This window comes from Oncorhynchus masou, chromosome 22 (assembly GCF_036934945.1).
Source record: "Oncorhynchus masou masou isolate Uvic2021 chromosome 22, UVic_Omas_1.1, whole genome shotgun sequence".
Classification (NCBI taxonomy): Eukaryota; Metazoa; Chordata; class Actinopteri; order Salmoniformes; family Salmonidae; genus Oncorhynchus; species Oncorhynchus masou.
In genome coordinates, this window is record NC_088233.1 from 56,772,838 (window position 1) to 56,794,744 (window position 21,907).

General features: G+C 43.2%; 1 protein-coding gene across 2 annotated transcripts in view; it reads right to left on the bottom strand.

Annotated features, from left to right (window-relative positions):
• osbpl5 (oxysterol binding protein-like 5) overlaps positions 1 to 21,907 on the bottom strand; it is a 118,412-nt gene that overhangs the window by 47,894 nt on the left and 48,611 nt on the right. For both annotated transcript variants that reach the window (XM_064930625.1, XM_064930626.1), the window contains 3 exons: positions 9,671 to 9,835; positions 9,068 to 9,141; positions 46 to 126 (listed from right to left, as the gene is read on the bottom strand). In XM_064930625.1, coding sequence (XP_064786697.1) covers positions 46 to 126; positions 9,068 to 9,141; positions 9,671 to 9,812 — 297 coding nt within the window. In that variant the 5' untranslated portion in view covers positions 9,813 to 9,835. The remainder of the gene's footprint in view (positions 1 to 45; positions 127 to 9,067; positions 9,142 to 9,670; positions 9,836 to 21,907) is intronic.

The following is a 21,907-nucleotide window of genomic DNA, read 5'->3' on the forward strand; positions in this document are numbered from 1 at the left end:
ATCCCCTCTCTACGACCCCTTCCCGGCCAGGGAGTGATGAGTTACCTTGAGAGACTCCTTCCGGGCCAGCTTCTCTGTGGGGGAGGAGCAGTCCTCCAGACCGTTATTGAACATCCTGGACTCAGACTGAAGGAGGGAGAGATGGACAGATGAGAGAGTCAATGAGACACACTCCTCTTCTTGTGAGCTCACCTATACACAGCCTCATATCACTCTGGTCTATCCCATTCATAGATAACATTTAAATAACACATACATTTCTTCAGTGTCTGACCTGAACAGAGTACAGCCATGATACAGTGCCCACTAATATTGGCACCCTTGGTAAAAATGAGCAAAACAAGCTGTAAAAAAATTATAAATATTCACAAAAATCTAACTTTTAATTCAAGTAAAATAATTGAAAGAAAAAATACATTAAACATAAAACAAATATTTCTCAAATATGCATGTGCACCAATCATTAGCACCCCCTCATTCAACACTTATGCAACCTCCCTTTCCTGAGATAACAGCTCTTGAGTCTTCTCCTAAAATGCATAATGAGGTTGGAGAACACACGGCAAGGTATTGGAGACCACTCCTCCATACAGAATCTCTCCAGATTCCAAGGTCCACGCTTGTGGACTCTCCTCTTCAGCTCATGCCACAGGTTTTCTATGGGGTTTATCCCATGGGACGTCAATGGCAAAACCTTGATTCTGTGGTCAGTGTACCATTTTTGTGTTGATTTTGAGGTGTGCTTTGGATCATTGTCCTGCTGGAAGATCCAACCACGGCTCAGTTTAAGCTTCCTAGCAGAGGCAGTCAGGTTTTGATGTAATATCTGCGGGTACTTGATGGAGTCCATGATACTATATACACAATTGAAGTTGGAAGTTTACATACACCTACAATTCCTGCCATTTAATCCTAGTAAAAATTCCCTGTTTTAGGTCTGTTAGGATCACCACTTTATTTTAAGAATGTGAAATGTCAGAATAATAGTAGAGAGAATTATTTATTTCAGTTTTTATTTCTTTCCATCACATTTCCAGTGGGTCAGAAGTTTACATACACTCAATTAGTATTTGGTAGCATTGCCTTTAAATTGTTTAACTTGGGTCAAAAGTTTCAGGTAGCCTTCCACAAGCTTCCCACAATAAGTTGTGTGAATTTTGTCCCATTCCTCCTGACAGAGCTGGTGTAACTGAATCAGGTTTGCAGGCCTCCTTGCTCACACACGCTTTTTCAGTTCTGCCCACAAATCTTCTATAGGGATTGAGGTCAGGGCTTTGTGATGGCCTCTCCAATACCTTGAGTTTGTTGTCCTTAGGCCATTTTGCCACAACTTTGGAAATATGCTTGGGGTCACTGTCCATTTGGAAGACCCATTTGCGAACAAGCTTTAACTCACTGACTGATGTCTTGATGTTGCTTCAATATATCCACATAATTATCTTTCCTGATGATGCCATTAATTTTGTGAAGTGTACCAGTCCCTCCTGCAGCAAAGCACCCCCACAACATGATGCTGAAACCCCTGTGCTTCACGTTTGGGATGGTGTTCTTCAGCTTGCAAGCCTCCCCTTTTTCCTCCAAAAATAACGATGGTCATTATGGCCAAACAGTTATATTTTTGTTTCATCAGACCAGATGACATTGCACCAAAAATTTTTGATCTTTATCCCCAGTTGCAAACTGTAGTCTGGCTTTTTTATGCCGTTTTTGGGGCATTGGCTTCTTCCTGGCTGAGCGGCCTTTCAGGTTATGTCGATATAGGACTCATTTTACTGTGGATACAGATACTTTTGTATCTGTTTCCTCCAGCATCTTCACAAGGTCCTTTGCTGTTGTTCTGTGAATGATTTTCACTTTTCTCACCAAAGTACATTCAACTCTAGGAGAGAGAACACATCTCCTTCCTGAGCAGTATGACGGCTGCATGGTCCCATGGTGTTTATACTTGTGTACTATTGTTTGTACAGATGTCCTTGGTACCTTCAGGCGTTTGGAAATTGCTCCCAATGATGAACCAGACTTGTGGAGGTCTACATTACTTTTTCCTGAAGTCTTGGCTGATTTCTTTTGATTTTCCCATGATCTCAAGCAAAGAGGCACTGAGTTTGAAGGTAGCCCTTGAAATACATCCACAGGTACACCTCCAATTGACTCAAATTGTGTCAATTAACCCATCAGAAGCTTCTAAAGCCATGACATAATTTTCTGGAATTTTCCAAGCTGTTTAAAGGCACAGTAAACTTCTGACCTACTGGAATTGTGATACAGTGAATTATAAGTGAAATAATCTGTAAACAATTGTTGGAAAAATTACTTGTGTCATGCACAAAAGTAGCCGACTTGCCAAAACTATAGTTTTGAAATGTGTGGAGTGGTTGAAAAACGAGTTTCAATGACTCCAACCTAAGTGTATGTAAACTTCTGACTTCAACTGTATCCTAACAAGTTGTCCAGGGCCTTTGGAAGAAAAACAGGCCAACATCAAAAATCTACCACCATACTTCACAGTGGGGATGAGGTACCTTTCTGCATGGATATCTGCCTGTCTACGCCAAACCCACCTCTGGTGTTTGTTTCCAAAAAGCTTAATTTTGGTCTCATCTGACCATAGAACCCGGTCCTATTGAAAGTTCCAAGTAACGTTTGTTGTTTGATGACAGCAAAGGCTTTTTATGACAACCCTCCCAAACAACTTGTGGTTACGTAGATGGCATCTGATCATAGTTTGAGACTTTCTGACTCCAAGACCCAACTAACGTCTGCAATTCTCCAGCTGTGATCCTATTATGTGAATTGTTAAGCAAATGTTTGCTCCTGAACTTATTTAGGCTTGCCACAACAAAGGTGTTGAATACTTATTGACTCAAGACATTTCAACATTATATTTTTTATTAATTTGTAAATATTTCAAAAAACATAACCCCACTTGACAGTATGGGGTAGTGTGAAGGCCAGTGACATAAAAACATCTCAATTTAATTAATTTAAAAGGCTGTAACAACAAAATGTGGGAAAAGTCAAGCTGGTGTGAATACTTTGAAGGCACTGTATATGCCAGCTACTTTTGGAATAAGTTCAGCGGAAATTCAGTGCACAGGTTTCCGTTCCCCTCAGCAGGGTTTCACACATATAGAGTGAGGTCAAAAATTATTGGCAACCTTGATAAAGATGAGCAAAAAAATACTTTAAAACAAATACTGAGCTACATTGTATGCGCTAAAAAATGTCAAAATGATATTTTAGAAACTAATACAATTCCTCAAATAAAGAGATTTTCAAATAATTATTGGCACCCCTGTTTAAATACATAACTTCGCAAGAATAACGGCGTTGAGCCTTTTTCAAAAATGTTTTATGAGATTGGAAAACACATGATCTTAGACCATTCTGCCATACATTTCCCAGATCCTTGATATCCTTTGTCTGTGCTTATGGACTGGGATTCAAGTCTGGAGAATGAGATGATCATTGCACAATGTTGATTTTGTGATCAATTAACCATTTCTTTGTAGATTTTGATGTGTCCATGGAGTTATTGTCTTGCTGGAAGATCTAGGGTTTTTGGCTTGAAGTAACTGTGTTGAAATACAGTGCATTCAGAAGTCTTTAGACCCCTTGACTTTTTCCACATTTTGTTACTTTACAGACTTACTCGAAAATGTATATATTTTTTTAAATGTTCCGCATTAACCTACACACAATACCCCATGACAAGGCGAAAACAGGTTATTGGAAATGTTTGCAATTTATTAAAATTAAGAACAGAAATACCTGATTTACATAAGTGTTCAGACCCTTTCCTATGAGACTCGAAATTGAGCTCAGGTTCATCCTGTTTCCATTGATCAACCATGAGATGTTTCTACAACTTGATTGGAGTTCACCTGTGGTAAATTACATTGATTGGACATGATTTGGAAAGGCACACACCTGTTTATACAAGGTCCCACAGTTGAGTGTAAATGTCAGAGCAAAAACCAAGCCATGAGGTAGAAGGAATTGTTCACAGAGCTCAAAGACAGGATTGTGTCAGTACAGTTCTGGATGATGGGTACCAAAAACATGTCTGCAGCATTGAAGGTCCACTAGAACACAGTGGCCTACATCATTCTAAAATTGAAGATTGGAACCACCAAGACTTTTTCTAGAAATGGCTGCCTGGCCAAACTGAGCAATCGGGGGAGAAATGCCTTGGTCAGGGAGGTGATGGTCACTCCAGAAGGACAACCATCCCTGCAGCAATCCGCCAAATCATACCATTATGGTAGAGTGGCCAGACAGAAGCACATCCTTAGTAAAAGGCACATGGCAGCCTGCTTGGAGTTTTCCAAAAGGCACCGAAAGGACTCTCAGACGATGAAACAAGATTCTCTGGTCTGTTGAAACCAAGATTGAACTGTTTGGCCTGAATGCCAAGAGTCACGTCTGGAGGAAACATGGCATTGGTAGAATTGTAGAAGGCTAGTGAAGACTTCAAAACTATGAAATAACACATATGGGATCATGTCGTAACCAAAAAAAGTGTTCAACAAATCAACATATATTGTATTTTTGAGATTCTTCAACGTAGCTTCCCTTTGCCTTGACAGCTTTGCACACTCTTGGCATTCTTTCAACCAGCTTTACTTGGAATGCATTTCTAACGGTCTTGAAGAAGTTCCCACATATGCTGAGTACTTGTTAGCTGCTTTTCTTTCACTATGCGGTCCAACTCACTACCGCTCAAAAGTTTAGGGTCACTTAGAAATGCCCTTGCTTTTTGCTCAGTTGTGCACCAGGGCCTCCCACTCCTCTTTCTATTCTGGTTAGTGCCAGTTTGCGCTGTTCTGTGAAGGGAGTAGTACACAGCGTTGTATGAGATCTTCAGTTTCTTGAACATTTCTCACATGGAACAGCCTTCATTTCTCAGAATAAGAATAGATTGACGAGTTTCAGAAGAAAGTCCTTTGTTTCTGACCATTTTGAGCCTGTAATCGAACCCACAAATGCTGATGCTCCAGATACTCAACTGGTCTAAAGAAGGCCAGTTTTATTGCTTCTTGAATCAGGACAACAGTTTTCAGCTGTGCTAACATAATTGCAAAAGGGTTTTCTAATGATCATTTAGCCTTTTAAAATGCTAAATTTGGATTAGCTAACACAACGTACCATTGGAACACAGGAGTGATGGTTGCTGATAATATACGCCTATGTCGATCAGCCGTTTCCAGCTACAATAGTCATTTATAACATTAACAATGTCTACACTGTATTTCTGATCAATTTGATGTTATTTTAATGGACAAAAAAATGTGAATTTCTTTCAAAAACAAGGACATTTCTATGTGACCCCAAACTTTTGAACGTTAGTGTATGAGGGAACTGTTGGAAAAGCATTCCTCATGAAGCTGGTTGAGAGAATGCCAAGACTGTGTAAAGCTGTCGTCAAGAAAAGGGTGGCTACTTATAAGAATCTCACTTTTTTCGTTGCTACATGATTCCATATGTGTTATTTCATAGTTTTGATGTCTTCACTATTATTCTACAAACGTAGAAAATAGTCAAACAAAGAAAAACTCTTGATTGAGTAGGTGTGTCCAAACGTTTGACTGGTACTGTATATACATTTGCAAGAACTTCTGAAAAACAGTTTATTCGTCATTATGGGATATTGTGTGTAGATTGAGGGGGAAAAGAATGTAATAATTTCTAGAGTAAGGCTGTAACGTAACAAAATGTGGAAAAAGTAAAGGGGTCTGAATAGTTTAATGCACTGTATACCGGTCATTAAAAGTAGACCGAGTAGACCGCTGATTGGCCAGCTCGCCAGTGAGCCAACATGACGTCCTGTTCTATGAGGAAATGGTAAAGCTACTTAAAACATACTTAATTACCGTTACCATTTTTTGGAAGTGAAACTATTTCATTCATTTTAATTCATCATAGGTCATATTTCATCAAATCTGGAAACACTGGACAGTTACCTCAAGACAAAAACCTGGTTGCCTCTGCCACGCAAGTGCATCTTCCAGCACCACAATAACCCTAAGCACACATCAAAATCCACAAAGAAATGGTTAATTGACCACAAAATCAACATTTTGCAATGCCTATATCAATCTCCGGACTTGAACCCCATTGAAAACCTGTGGTTTGAATGGAAGAGGGCAGTCCATATGACCAGACGATGGATATCAAGGATCTGGAAAGATTCTGTATGGAAAAATGGCCTAAAATCCCACCCAATATGTTCTCCAATCTCATGAAACATTCTAGAAAAAAGATCAGTGTTATCGCAAGGTTTTGAAAAAATTAGTGGCAATCATTTTAACCCCTATTGGACCTGACTATGCCTGGTGTTTATGCATGAATCACATCCACGCTGCATTTCTGAAGGGAGCCTTCACACACTGGCACTCAGGAGTGTTTTAGAGTGTTAGGTAGAGAGCTGTGTGTGACTGTGTTGTGTTGAGTCCACTATTGTCTCTGGAGTTACAAGGGGTGTTGGGTGGGAGATCAGTCAAAGCCGCATAGATATTCAATGTACTTCAGAATCGCTCCATGCACACATCTGTGTGTGTATGTATGTGTGTCGGGGGCAATGGGGAGGACACGACCTTAACCTGGCCACCGTGCTGCTGGAAACGCTTAATGATCGACGGGAACTGCTATCATTGATGAGTCATGACAGAAAAGAAATGCTGGCAATAAGTGCTGTGTTTTGCCACCTACATTAGTTAGACTAAACGATGAATAGCCCTTAATAAAATGAGTCACTTTCTGAAATAAGCATGGCGTGTGAATTATAAAATTGGGAATTCTAATAACATAATATTTATTTTAAAACATTGTACGTAGGCCTATTTCTAAATTGTCTAAACAAACTTGTGTGTTGAGGTTCAGGAAAAGCTTTGCACCTACTGTACACTGAACAAAAATTCAAACACAAAATATAAAGTGTTGGTCCCATGTTTGAAAAGCTGAAATAAAAGATCCCAGAAACGTTCCATAAGCACAAACAGCTTGATTCTCTAAAATGTTGCGCACAAATTTGTTTACATCCCTGTAAATGAGCATTTCTCCTTTGCCAAGATAATCCATACACCGGACAGTTGTGGCATAACAAGAAGTTGATTAAACAGAATGATCATTACACAGGTGCACCTTGTGCTGGGGGACAATAGAATGCTGCCCTAAAATGTGCAGTTTTGTGACAACAGAATGCCACAGAGGGAGAATGCAATTAGCATGCTGACTGCAGGAATATCCACCAGAGCTTTTGCCAGATAATTTAATGTTAATTTCTCTACCATAAGCCACCCCCAACGTCATTTTACAGAATTTGGCAGTACCACATGTATGGCGTTGTGTGGGCGAGGGATTTGTTGATGTCAATGTTGTGAGCCGAGTGCCCTTGGTGGCAGTGGGGTTATGGTATGAGCAGGCATAAGCTACGGACAACAAACAATTGTATTTTATTGATGGCAATCTGAATCCACAGAGATACCGTGCAGTTCCATTCATCTGGCGCCATCACCTCATGTATTAGCATGATAATGCACGGTCCCATGTCGCAAGGATCTGTCCTCAGAAATGTCACCCATTGCACTAATTTGGGATGCTCTGGATCAATGTGTACGACCCCGCAACTTCAAATAGCCATTGAAGAGCAGTGGGACAACATTCCACAGGTCAAAATAAACAGCCTGATCAACTCTATACAAAAGGAGTTGTGTCTCCCTGCATGAGGTGAATGGTCACACGAGATACTGACCGGTTTTCCGATAAACAACCCTACCTTTTTCTAAGGCATCTGTGAACAACAAATGCATATTTGTATTCCCAGAGAAATGAGAAAGTTAAGATATCAGACGGGGAAGTGATATCAATAATACTCTGAGTAAAAGAGAATGTGTTTGGATTTTGCTATGTCCTCATTGTGATTTTACAGACGTGTTTCATACGTCTTATTTATACACTTTTGTAATATTTATGAAATGCATATTGATCTATTTGGCAGCATTTATTTGTTTTCCCATTGCCTTCAACCCCATTCGATGTGTGGAACGGATGTGGGTGGGGCTAGGTCTACATAAGGGTGCAAAAAAAATGAAATTCACAAAAGCTCTGACGAAGGCCGTGAGGCCGATACTTATTAAATATCAGTGATACTATCAAGAGCGGTGTGCGGTTTCCTTTTTCCTTCATCTTGTTCAATTGTTGCCACGCACCTGCAAATTAGATTGCTCAGATGTGCGCGTGCCTTTTGAATTTTGTTTTACCAGTCATGTGAAATCCATAGATTAGGGCTTAATGAATTCATATAAATTGACTGGTTTCCTTATATGAACTGTAACTTAGTAAAATCTTGGAAATTGTTGCATGTTGCGTTTATATTTTTGTTCGGTACACATTAAAAGCGAGCGCCTCAATTTTTCCAGAACTGCTCCAGTGTCTCCATTGTATAGTCATATTAAGATTGGAATTTGGAGGCCTCCTGAGTGGCGCAGCGATCTAAGGCACTGCATCGCTGTGCTTGAGGCGTCACCACAGACCCGGGTTTGATCCCAGGCTGTGTCACAGCCGGCCGTGACTAGGAGACCAATTAGGCGGTGCACAATTGGCCGAGCGTCGTCCGTGTTAGGGGAGGGTTTGGTCGGGGGGCTTTACTTGTCCCATCGCACTCTATCGACTCCTTGTGGTGGGCCCGGGCGCCTGCAAGCTGAGCCTGTCGACAGCTGGACGGTGTTTCCTCCGTCACATTGTTGCGGCTGGCTTCCGGGTTAAGAAGCTTGGACGCACGGTTCTCGACCCTCGCCTCTCCCGAGTCCGTAGGGGAGTTGCAGCAATGGGACAAGACTGCAACTACCAATATCACGAAGCAGGGGAGAAAAAAATAAATACAAAAAAAAAAAAAAAAAAAAAGATTGACATTTGGGTAGAGGAGGCTGATCCCAGAACAGCAGGCATGTGATGTGATTAACAAGGTGGTTTGGGAAAACTGATCACTCATCCTAAAGATCCATCAATATCGGGAAACCCACCTGATATTGTTACACAGAGGTCCAATCAGAAGCGGTCTTCTTACCTTGCTGCTCGGCGACTGGGCGGGGCTGAGCTCGTCACTCATCATGGACAGACCATTCCTTTCTGCCTCCATACCTGCAAACAGGACACATACACAAATCAGACAGAGCAGATTAGAGAGAGCAGACAGACAGATCATATGTGGTAAACAGGCAGGCATTTGGACAAACAGACAACTGCAATTTGTGCATGCTCTGAATGTCATTCCCCTAAAAACTGGGCAAGTAACTAAAATGTTTCTGACTTGCCAGACAGGCAAAAGCCTGGAAGAGCTTAATGTCAATCCCTGGATAGACTGGTTTACAGTCATTTCTAGTGGTAATCTGCTGGGACTGAAAGGTGACCCTTAGGGTTTATACTTCATCAAACATTCTTCTTAACAATACGTCCCTGGCGCTAGTGTAAAGGTATAACCAATGCATGTATTAAAATCTCTGTGCGGTGCGTGGTGAAGTCACAAGGTGGTTACGGAAATGACTGATGGAGTATATATCAAGGGGTGTATTCATTATTGTACAAACGTAGCAAACAAGGATAGGTAGTTCCACCCCATTTTGGTGAGTTTGCATCTGTTTGATTACTAGTGAAAATACACCAGCCTTACCTGGGCTGAGCGGGAAGAGCTCGCTTTCTCCTCCATAAGACATGTTGCGGGTCAGAGAGCGGTGGTCGATCTTAGGAGGGGAGGGAGATGTGGCATTGGGAGACAGAGACATCCTCCGATGAAACAAGTTCTCCTCCTTCATCCTGTCTGCTGCCTACTCTTCCTCTGGGGGGAGTGGAGAGAGGAGAGAGACTTGTTACTCACTCTGCCCAATCCAGATTACAACAACAGCCTAGTATGTTGTAAATACTAAAATGGTGAAAAATAGTAAAACACCGCATGATGAGTAATCCAGACCATTGGATTTCGATCAAATACTCGACTAAAAGGTTTGTCATTTTCTAAACCACTACACGAGTACAACAAACAAACTGATACCCAAAACATCACCTTCAGCCCTGTTTCATATTTAAAAAGTCAGCTTTTACGTGTAGTGCCCTTCCCGTCTTTTAGTCTCTTTTATATCTATTTCTACAGTTTCTCTCTCTCCCTCATGATGCTTCCTCCCACCTCACTGTTCTGGACTTTCAGAGAACCGTGCTCGACTCAGCTATGCTACATCAGCCTGTCCACACAATGTGGCCGTGTCACAATGCCAGTCTATGCGACCGACCATCTATACAATTGCCAGTCTGTGACAGACTGGCTCTCCGTCACCGATTTGCTGACATCATCGCCACTCCACACAGAGCATGACAGTCACCAGGCTCACCATGTTTAGAGAGGAAAGGCAGACCTCAGCCTGCACAAGACACAGTTAACTGGGCCAGGGTCTGACCCTTAATGCCCAAATAGGGTTGGTCCATAAATATGACCCACTCCTTTGTTTGGCTTTAACTGTGACGTAGGGGCGGCAGGTAGCCTAGCGGTTAAGAGCAAAAGGTCGCTGGTTCGAGCCGACTTGGTGAAAAAAAAATCTGGTCGATGGCACTTAACCCTAATTGCTTCTGAAATTCGCTCTGGATAAGAGCGCCTGCTAAATGACTCAAATGTAAAAATGTGATGTTATGTAGGAGCAGCAGTTGCATCCCTAGGGGATAGCGAGGTCTGCACATGTATCGATAATGAATGAAACAACGTACTACTCCCTCTATCACTCCACTCCCTACCGCTTCCCATTGGCCCTAAACATTCAATGTTTTCAGATCTGAAAGGTTCGGATCGGCCGGCTAGGCCTGGGCAGTGTGGTGGTATTGCTTCCTCCTTAGCCTAGATTTGCTGTGAACATAGAAAGGGAAGTATAGAGAGCACAATGGGACAGACACGAGCTCACTCTCTCCAGCCCCTCCCTGCTGCTCTTCTTTCTTCCTCCATGTGGCGTTCCACGATGGGTCGAAGAGCACTGATCTATGAGAATTCAGTGAGATCATTATATATAGGCCGAGGCTCGCTGGAGACGTACAACTCAAGCCGGTTATGGCTCGCTCTTTCTCCTCTTCCTCAAAGAAAAGGTGTCCTCTACTACCACTTAATCTCTCAATCCACTCACACGCCCATCCCCTATCTGCACTTCCTCTCTGCCCCTTCACATCCCGCACTTTCTCGGTCTCTCTCGCTCATGTCGCTCTCTGAATGAGGGCACAGTTGTTGAGAAAAGACACCTCGAAAGGCCACAGCTACAACGCATTCAAAGTAGAAATGTGATCTATAATGTAGATATATATGGCACAACTGCCTGACGACACAGCTTTTGAGCTAGACCATCACACAACTGCTTTTTTTGCTGTTCAAACCTCAGCACATAAATGAATATGTTTTAGTTTGTGTGAGGCAGAGGGGAGAGAGAGAAAGACGTGAGGAAGAGGAGGGACATCGAGAGAGGGAGAGCAAATGAAAGGGTGGGAGAATTTAGCCTTCCCCCAAATTTCCCCTAGCTGGGTTGGTCTATAAATAGTCTCCCGCTGCTGCTGCAGTGTGTGTATGTGACAGAGGAGAGAGCGAGAGAGAGTAAGAGAGAGAGAGAGAGTGTGTAGGGTGGGTTGCAGAGCAGCAGCAGAGCGCCTGTTATTTCCATTGTTACACAACAGCCCACAGACACGGCGGCAGGCCAGCGTCAGACAGAGAGGACAGACCCACTTCCCATACCAGCCCAGACGCCGAGACCTTTTGGCAGACCCAATCTCGACAGGCAAAAACAGTTGGAGGGCAGGGTTATTATTGTTTGTGTGTGTTTCGTGGCTGTGTCCGTCTGCTTTTCCTCGCTAAGGGGGATTATACAAACTCATGGTACAGTGGGGGGAAAAAAATGCTATACCGACCAATCCCAGCTCTCTCTAACACATACACACACCCCCCTCCGGGGGCAGAAAACAGTAAATGAGCACACATCTCCCAATCCCAGACACACAATTACAGTGAATCAACGGTTCAGTTAAGGCCTGGGTCCTGCAAAACCTTTTACACACACACACACACACACACGACTGGAGATGTTTGAATAACATCACAGGAGCTTCTTCAGCACAGTAAGACGACCCTCTACCCTCAAGAGTAGCGTTAGATGAACAGGAAAGAGAGGAGGCAGTGAGTACTGACGATGACATGCACTCTTACACACTTGCATAGTCACGTAGCCTATGATGCGTTATACGTGCGCTGAGTTATAGGTTCTGTATTAGCTTCTATATATGTATTGAGTGTGAGGGGACAGCGTCTGGCATTTTGCTGCAGTAACTCTAGTCTGCCTGGGTGTGTAATGGAGACGACTGCGACTGCAGCGAAGGAAAGACACAGCTGGACCTCTGCCACAGGAAGGAACAGACAATTAAACGTCCAAGTACTTTGGGACAGACACAGTTAGGCACCGTGTTCCAACCGTACCATTAATACTCGCACTGCTCACAATCGGAGTGACAGAGAAAGGAGGACACGTGGGAGACGGGATCGTCAACTATCAATAGTGCCAAAGAGACTTCCTATCAATAGTGTCAAATAGGAGGGGAGAGGAGAGACTGAACTATTCTTAGAATGCATAGCTACAGTTTGACGTTTCGAGTCATATGATCCATTGTTTCTACACGGTAACAATCAGCCAATCACATCAAATCAAAGTTTACTGGTCACGTACACAGTTTAGCAGGTGTTATAGTGGACGCAGAAAAATGCTTATGTTACTTGTTCCAGACAACGCAGTAAAATGTCAAACACGTACATTAATAATAAAAATACAAAATAAATGGAATAACGAATCCAATCATAACAACCCAAATGTCATTGTAACAGTAATCAAAATGCAGTCTATACATACAGAGCCTTCAGAAAGTATTCACACCTCTGGACTTTTCCCACATGTTGTTGTGTTACAGCCTGACTTTAAATACCCCATAATGTCAAAGCGGAATTGTTTTGAGACATTTTTCAAAATTAATTAGAAATGAAAAGCTAAAATGTCTTGAGCCAATAAGTGTTCAACCCCTTTGTTGTGGCAAGCCTAAATCAGTTCAGGAGTACAATTTTGCTAAACAAGTCACATAATAAGTTGGACTCACTCTGTGTGCAATAACAGTGTTTAACATTTTTTTCAACGTTTTATGAAATCGCAAAATCATCTCTGGTCCACACGGAAACAATTATCTCAAAGGTCCCGCAGTCAAGCAGTGAATTTCATGTTTCAAGTTTAAATTAACCAATATAAATAGAATATACACCCCTTGTAGATGGCAATAATAAAACATTTTTCCCCCTGGGCTGCTAATGAGTAAAAAAAAGATTAAGCACGTGTGCTAGCAAGCCACGCCCCCTCAAGTACATGACGCAGCCTACGATTCTGCCTGGGACACTCGTTCAGGTGAAGACTGAGGAGCTGACTGGGGATGACATCTGGTGAAGACACCGGTACTACACACGATAGCTATTACTCTTAGGCTTGTAGTCCTAGAATAAAACTATAATTATCTGCTTGAAGGTAATAGTCTCTTTTATAAGTATACATGACTTTTGTTGGTAAAAAAAAAATCAAGAACTTGGAATTGCTAGCTGGCTTCTGACTTATTCATGATACAGCTTGACAGATGCTATTAATGTATCAGGCAGCTTTACATGTGAGGAGAAATCAAAAAGCTATATTTGCTAAGCTATCCATCGGATTGATGGTTGATGGAAAAAATGACATTAGCTAGCTAGCTTGAAACTGCGGGAGGTAAGTTAGCCAACTATCACCATCAGCCATGAGGTCACTACCTTAGCTATGTGGGCTGTAGGTAGGCTTCTAGAAAATAACAATTACAATGTATTTGGAAAGTATTCAGACCTTGTTACAGCCTTAATCTAAAATGGAATGTTCAATAACACTCAATAATGACGAAGTGAAAATAGGGTTGTAGACATTTTTGCAAATTTATTACAAAAAAAAACACAGAAATGTCTTATTTACATAAGTATTCAGGCCCTTTGCTATGAGACTCAAGATTGAGCTCAGGTTCATCCTGTTTCCATTGATCAACCATGAGATGGACTCCAAGTTGTTGAAACACCTGAGGTAAATTCAATTGATTGGACATGATTTGGAAAGGCACACACCTGTCTTTAAAGTGGGGCAAAAAAGTATTTAGTCAGCCACCAATTGTGCAAGTTCTCCCACTTAAAAAGATGAGAGAGGCCTGTAATTTTCATCATAGGTACACTTCAACTAAGACAGATAAAATGAGAAAAAAAATCCAGAAAATCACATTGTAGGAGTTTTTATGAATTTATTTGCAAATTATGGTGGAAAATAAGTATTTGGTCACCTACAAACAAGCTAGATTTCTGGCTCTCACAGACCTGTAACTTCTTCTTTAAGAGGCTCCTCTGTCCTCCACTCGTTACCTGTATTAATGGCACCTGTTTGAACTTGTTATCAGTATAAAAGACACCTGTCCACAACAGTCACACTCCAAACTCCACTATGGCCAAGACCAAAGAGCTGTCAGAGGACACCAGAAACAAAATTGTAGACCTGCACCAGGCTGGGAAGACTGAATCTGCAATAGGTAAGCAGCTTGATTTGAGGAAATCAACTGTGGGAGCAATTATTAGGAAATGGACGACATACAAGACCACTGATAATCTCCCTCGATCTGGGGCTCCACGCAAGATCACCGCATGGGGTCAAAATGATCACAAGCACGGTGAGCAAAAATCCCAGAACCATACGGGGGGACCTAGTGAATGACCTGCAAAGAGCTGGGACCAAAGTAACAAAGCCTACCATCAGTAACACACTACGCCGCCAGGGACTCAAATCCTGCAGTGCCAGACGTGTCCCCCTGCTTAAGCCAGTACATGTCCAGGCCCGTCTGAAGTTTGCTAGAGAGCATTTGGATGATCCAGAAGAAGATTGGGAGAATGTCATATGGTCAGATGAAACCAAAATATAACTTTTTGTTAAAAAACTCAACTCGTCGTGTTTGGAGGACAAAGAATGCTGATTTGCATCCAAAGAACACCATACCTACTCTTGAAGCATGGGGGTGGAAACATCATGCTTTGGGGCTGTTTTTCTGCAAAGGGTCCAGGACGACTGATCCGTGTAAAGGAAAGAATGAATGGGGCCATGTATCGTGAGATTTTGAGTGAAAACCTCCTTCCATCAGCAAGGGCATTGAAGATGAAACGTGGCTGGGTCTTTCAGCATGACAATGATCCCAAACACACTGCCCGGGCAACGAAGGAGTGGCTTCGTAAGAAGCATTTCAAGGTCCTGGAGTGGCCTAGCCAGTCTCCAGATCTCAAGCCCATAGAAAATCTTTGGAGGGAGTTGAAAGTCTGTGTTGCCCAGCAACAGCCCCAAATCATCACTGCTCTAGAGGAGATCTGCATTGAGGAATGGGCCAAAATACCAGCAGTGTGTGAAAACCTTGTTAAGACTTACAGAAAACGTTTGACCTCTGTCATTGCCAACAAAGGTTATATAACAAAGTATTGAGAAACTTTTGTTATTGACCAAACACTTATGTTCCACCATAATTTGCAAATAAATTCATTAAAAATCCTACAATGTGATTTTCTGGATTTTTTTTTCTCATTTTGTCTGTCATAGTTGAAGTGTACCTATGATGAAAATTACAGGCCTTTCATCTTTTTAAGTTGGAGAACTTGCACAATTGGTGGCTGACTAAATACTTTTTCCCCCCACTGTATAAAGGGCCCACAGTTGACAGTGCATGTCAGAGCAAAAACCAAGCCATGAGGTTGAAGGAATTGTCTGTAGAGCTCCGAGACAGGATTGTGTCGAGGCAGCGCTGGGGAAGGACACCAGAAAATGTCTGCACCATTGAAGGTCCCCAAGAACACAGTGGCCTCCAATTTACATTGTTAAAAAACACTGAAGTAAAACAAGCGTATATTTGGGGCTCTGATGGGTTACGACAGTTGAGCTAAACTCATGAGGCATGTATAAGTGATATTCCTCAATAATTAATGGGTACATTTATTTATTTATTTTATTTCACCTTTATTTAACCAGGTAGGCAAGTTGAGAACAAGTTCTCATTTACAATTGCGACCTGGCCAAGATAAAGCAAAGCAGTTCGACACATACAACGACACAGAGTTACACATGGAGTAAAACAAACATACAGTCAATAATACAGTATAAACAAGTCTATATACGATGTGAGCAAATGAGGTGAGATAAGGGAGGTAAAGGCAAAAAAAGGCCATGGTGGCAAAGTAAATACAATATAGCAAGTAAAACATGGAATGGTAGATTTGCAATGGAAGAATGTGCAAAGTAGAAATAAAAAAATAGGGTGCAAAGGAGCAAAATAAATAAATTAATTAAATACAGTAGGGAAAGAGGTAGTTGTTTGGGCTAAATGATAGGTGGGCTATGTACAGGTGCAGTAATATGTGAGCTGCTCTGACAGTTGGTGCCTAAAGCTAGTGAGGGAGATAAGTGTTTCCAGTTTCAGAGATTTTTGTAGTTCGTTCCAGTCATTGGCAGCAGAGAACTGGAAGGAGAGGCGGCCAAAGAAAGAATTGATTTTGGGGGTGACTAGAGAGATATATCTACATATCGTTAATGTATCAGTCAAAAATGTATGTAGCAACTGCAGATTGCCCCTTTCCTTCTCTACAAAATTACTAATCACAAATAGTAGTAGGTCAAGGTGAAAAATCTTTCGATGTTTCCTTGAGGAAGGCACTTAACTATAATTTGCTCCAGGGGCACTGTACTACTATGACTGACCCTGTAAAACAACACATTTCATTGCACCTATCCGGTGTGTGACAATGAAATATATGATTAATTATGATAGGCTAAGCAAGCAACCACTACTGGTGTGGGCTATCAGCTGATCATAGTGAATGTAGCCTAGATGAATCAGCTAGTTAGCTGTCCAAACAATCTAACTAGTCTTTACTTGACTTGAATCTGATCTGCTGCTGACAAACAGTAATTCTCCCTTCCCTGTCCACAATATATAGGCCTACTTTGTCATGATAACAAAGCCTAAATGGCTGAATGTTAGAATGACATTGCAGCTGGGGCTCCAGGCATTTAGTTTAAAAATGTGCATCCATGTCAGATCCAATCTTCGATCCCCACGCCCTCCAAAAAAGAATACATTAGTAGTCTAGGTACAGGCTATTCAATGGCTAACAAACGGCTCCCAAACGGCACACACCACTAGCAGGACTATGATGGCAATGGATTTGTCCCTAATGGCACCCTACTTCCTACTACTACTTTTGACCTATAGGGCACTATATAGGGAATTTCGCAACAAATGTAAATTATGAACACGAAATAGGCTCCATTGTCCACACAATTTTGAGTGGTCTGGTAGGATAAACGCCAAAATATAAAAACAGTTGAGAGTGGTGAGTCGGTAGAGCGTGAGACTCTTATTCCCAGGGTCGTGGGTTCGTGCCCCATGTTGGGTTACTTCCTGTAACTCCTGAGTGGCGCAGCATCTCAGTGCTAGAGGCCTCACTACAGACCCTGGTTTGATCCCAGGCTGTATCACAACCGGCCGTGAGCAGGAGTCCTACAGGGCGGCGCACAATTGGTCCAGCGCCGTCCGGGTGGTGGGAGGTTTCATCATTGTAAAATAAGAGTTTGTTCTTTACTGACCTGCCTAGTTAAATAAAAGGTTAAATAAACATTTAAAAAGCAGCTGATCCCCTGACCTATTGTCCCTGCTGTCTCTCAGTCCTATGACCATCACAACACCACACAGCTGTTAGGAAAAGTACAGTCTGGCACACCCTGACAACAGATGACTAGCAGCTCTGCAATATGTGTGGGTGTTCGAGTTTTGAGAGGGAGATGATAAGATTGACTGGTGAGCCAGCTGTTTCTACATGATGGCACAGATTAAGCTCCTCTTGATCTCCTCTCTCCCTCTCCATCCATCCTCCCCCTCTCTCACTATCCATCCCTCTCACCTCCCCCTCATTCCTACGACATCAGGATTTCTGGCTGGCCAGATGACCTACATACTGCATTGGCTGGGCTGCAGTCACATCCTCACAAATACAAACCAGACTGGGTTCAAATACTATTTGAAATGATTTCAAATACTTTAGCTGGACTTGATTGAGCTTGCCTGGTGCAAAATCTGTCCATCTACCATCCAGGCAGGCTAAAGCCCAGGTTTGACAGATACTTTATTTTAGTGGCTTTCTGCATCATGTATCTTGGTTACATTTCATAGCCTGGCTACCCAAACTCCTTGCTCTGCCACGCCCACGGACGTTAGTTTTTTCTCTGCAATCAGTCTGGATCCGAGTATCTACCCGACGATTTCTAGGACGCAAACACATTCTAACTGTTCTGAGAGTCCAATTTTGAGGTCACCACAAACGACTTCCAACGAAGGCAGTCTAAGACTGAAGTAACAGTATTCAACGAACGTAGAAAAGCAGAAGAATTCAGCCTCCGTCATCATGCAAGTTGCCTTACCCAACCGTCTTCGGATGAATGAACGTTCTGTAAATGGCTCGATAAGTGTCTGCTAAAGAACTACAATGTAATTGAGATGCATGTATGTGCATCCCCACACAACAAATAGCCCATCTCAAAAGACGCACACATCACGATATGGAGAGCTAAGAGAAACAAATGCATATTACATTTGCAGAATGTGGACCTATTCAGGAGAGGGGTGAGGAGATGCTGGCTCTTCCTATTACCAGAAGGTAGTAGAAGCAGAGGAGAGATGGGCCGACATCAGGGGTGTCAAACTCATTTTGGCCCCGGGGCCGCATTCTGTCTTTAACGGAGGTCCGGAAGGCCGCACTGAAAATTTTTCATATTTCCCTCGCCGTCAAAATTCGCAAAAATTGGGTCCTCTATCCATCGTTTTGGGAATATTCGATGCTCCCTGACTGCCTAGCTTTCATTTCAATGATTATTAGCGTGCTGGACACAGTCAAGAAACGGTATGAATGTAGGTTCATGATCATTTCTACTAAGACTGGGAAATGCCAGGGACCTCACGATAGTTAGGTGCCGATACGATATGTAATGCGATTCTCAACATTCTATATGTTATGCGATTCGATACTGCGATTTAATTTCAATTTGACGTTGCAAAGATATTGCTCACAACATGTCTGCTGCAGAGAGACAAGAGAGCATGATTCATTAATTTACTGAACTAGTTGTAAGTGCTGAAAACATGTTGGCTCACTATTAAAAAAGAAGATGGAGAACAAGCTATAGGATAAAAAATACCAGAGTTTTAGAGCAGGTACAGCTGACTAGCGCTAGCCAAAGGTATCTAGGAAAAGAATGTGGTACTTGGAATAAAAGTATTCATGTAACATTGCGATATGTAACTGTTCGATTTCTCCCCATCACTAATTTCACATTTTTTTGTCAAAACCGCAGGCCATATATTTGACACCCCTGTCCAACATAAACCTCTCCCAAAGATGTATACAGCTGTATAGCATTTCAGAGGGCTATAAAAGGAGATGGGATCAATTACTGACTACATCCCAAAGTGCACCGTATTCCCTACATAGTCTGTTTTTACCAGGGCCTATGAACTATGGTCAAAAGCAGTGTACTTTATAGGGGATAGGGTGGATTAGCTAACTCGTCACAATAGGGTGGATTAGCTAACTCGTCACAATAGGGTGGATTAGCTAACTCGTCACAATGGGGTGGTTTAGCTAACTCGTCACAATGGGGTGGATTAGCTAACTCGTCACAATGGGGTGGTTTAGCTAACTCGTCACAATGGGGTGGATTAGCTAACTCGTCACAATGGGGTGGATTAGCTAACTCGTCACAATGGGGTGGATTAGCTAACTCGTCACAATGGGGTGGATTAGCTAACTCGTCACAATAGGGTGGTTTAGCCAGGTCTATTTTAAGAAAGAGAGAACATCATATGTGTACGTGTGCTTCCGGCTGTAGAATGACAGCTCTATGTTATACTGAGTGCTCAGCAGGAGCTAGAGCATGAACTGCGTATTTCTATTTGAAACGCTGGCCGGTTGGGGAAGGTGTGGTGGGGTGCATGGGCTATTCTTGATGCCGGTTGGGAAAGGGGTGGTGGGGTGCATGGGCTATTTTAGATGCCGGTTGGAAATGGGGTGGTGGGGTGCATGGGCTATTCTAGATGCCGGTTGGGCAAGGTGTGGTGGGGTGCATGGGCTATTCTAGATGCCGGTTGGGAATGGGGTGGTGGGGTGCATGGGCTATTCCAGATGCCGGTTGGGGAAGGTGTGGTGGGGTGCATGGGCTATTCTAGATGCCGGTTGGGAAAGGGGTGGTGGGGTGCATGGGTTATTCTAGATGCCGGTTGGGAAAGGGGTGGTGGGGTGCATGGGTTATTCTAGATGCCGGTTGGGAAAGGGGTGGTGGGGTGCATGGGTTATTCTAGATGCCGGTTGGGAATGGGGAGGTGGGGTGCATGGGTTATTCTAGAGGCCGGTTGGGGAAGGTGTGGTGGGGTGCATGGGTTATTCTAGATGCCGGTTGGGAAAGGGGTGGTGGGGTGCATGGGTTATTCTAGATGCCGGTTGGGGAAGGTGTGGTGGGGTGCATGGGCTATTCTAGATGCCGGTTGGGAATGGGGTGGTGGGGTGCATGGGTTATTCTAGATGCCGGTTGGGAATGGGGTGCATGGGTTATTCTAGATGCCGGTTGGGAATGGGGTGGTGGGGTGCATGGGTTATTCTAGATGCCGGTTGGGAATGGGGTGGTGGGGTGCATGGGCTATTCTAGATGCCGGTTGGGAAAGGGGTGGTGGGGTGCATGGGTTATTCTAGATGCCGGTTGGGAAAGGGGTGGTGGGGTGCATGGGTTATTCTAGATGCCGGTTGGGGAAGGTGTGGTGGGGTGCATGGGCTATTCTAGATGCCGGTTGGGAAAGGGGTGGTGGGGTGCATGGGCTATTCTAGATGCCGGTTGGGAAAGGGGTGGTGGGGTGCATGGGCTATTCTAGATGCCGGTTGGGAATGGGGTGGTGGGGTGCATGGGCTATTCTAGATGCCGGTTGGGGAAGGTGTGGTGGGGTGCATGGGTTATTCTAGATGCCGGTTGGGGAAGGTGTGGTGGGGTGCATGGGTTATTCTAGATGCCGGTTGGGAAAGGGGTGGTGGAGTGCATGGGCTATTCTAGATGCTGGTTGGTGTGTGTGTGTGTGTGTGTGTGTGTGTGTGTGTGTGTGTGTGTGTGTGTGTGTGTGTGTGTGTGTGTGTGTGACTGATCAGGGGTATTTTGGGGAGCTCTCATGGGGAACAGTAAGAGGCCACTGGAGCAGAGCCCTCTGTCAGTGCCTGAGTGGGTAGGCTAGCTGAGGACAACAATCACAATCACTAGAGAGGCTGCTATATTTTAAGCTCCACTCATTCCTGATGAAGACAAGGCCGTACAGGGACACAGCTCCACTCAGTCCTGATGAAGACAAGGCCGTACAGGGACACAGCTCCACTCAGTCCTGATGAAGACAAGGCCGTACAGGGACACAGCTCCCAGGACTGGACTAGACTACTTGGGCAGAATGGGAATGTCTGTCCCAATCTATCCATCTTTCTTGAATTAGTTTTTCTTACAAAAAATTGTTTGTCACATATTGGTGCGTGTCCATTATATTAGTTATGCATCTCATTTACAGCATATAGGTACAGGGCCTTTGAGCGTAAAAACCTGCCAGACAGCACGAGAGCTGATGCTACAGCATCTCAAACAGCAAATGCATATGCCACGTTCACGTGCTTGTCAGAACAACGAAACGCTGAAATGTTCAACTTGCCAACTGATTGAATGTGGCACATGTATAACTAAAACCAGTT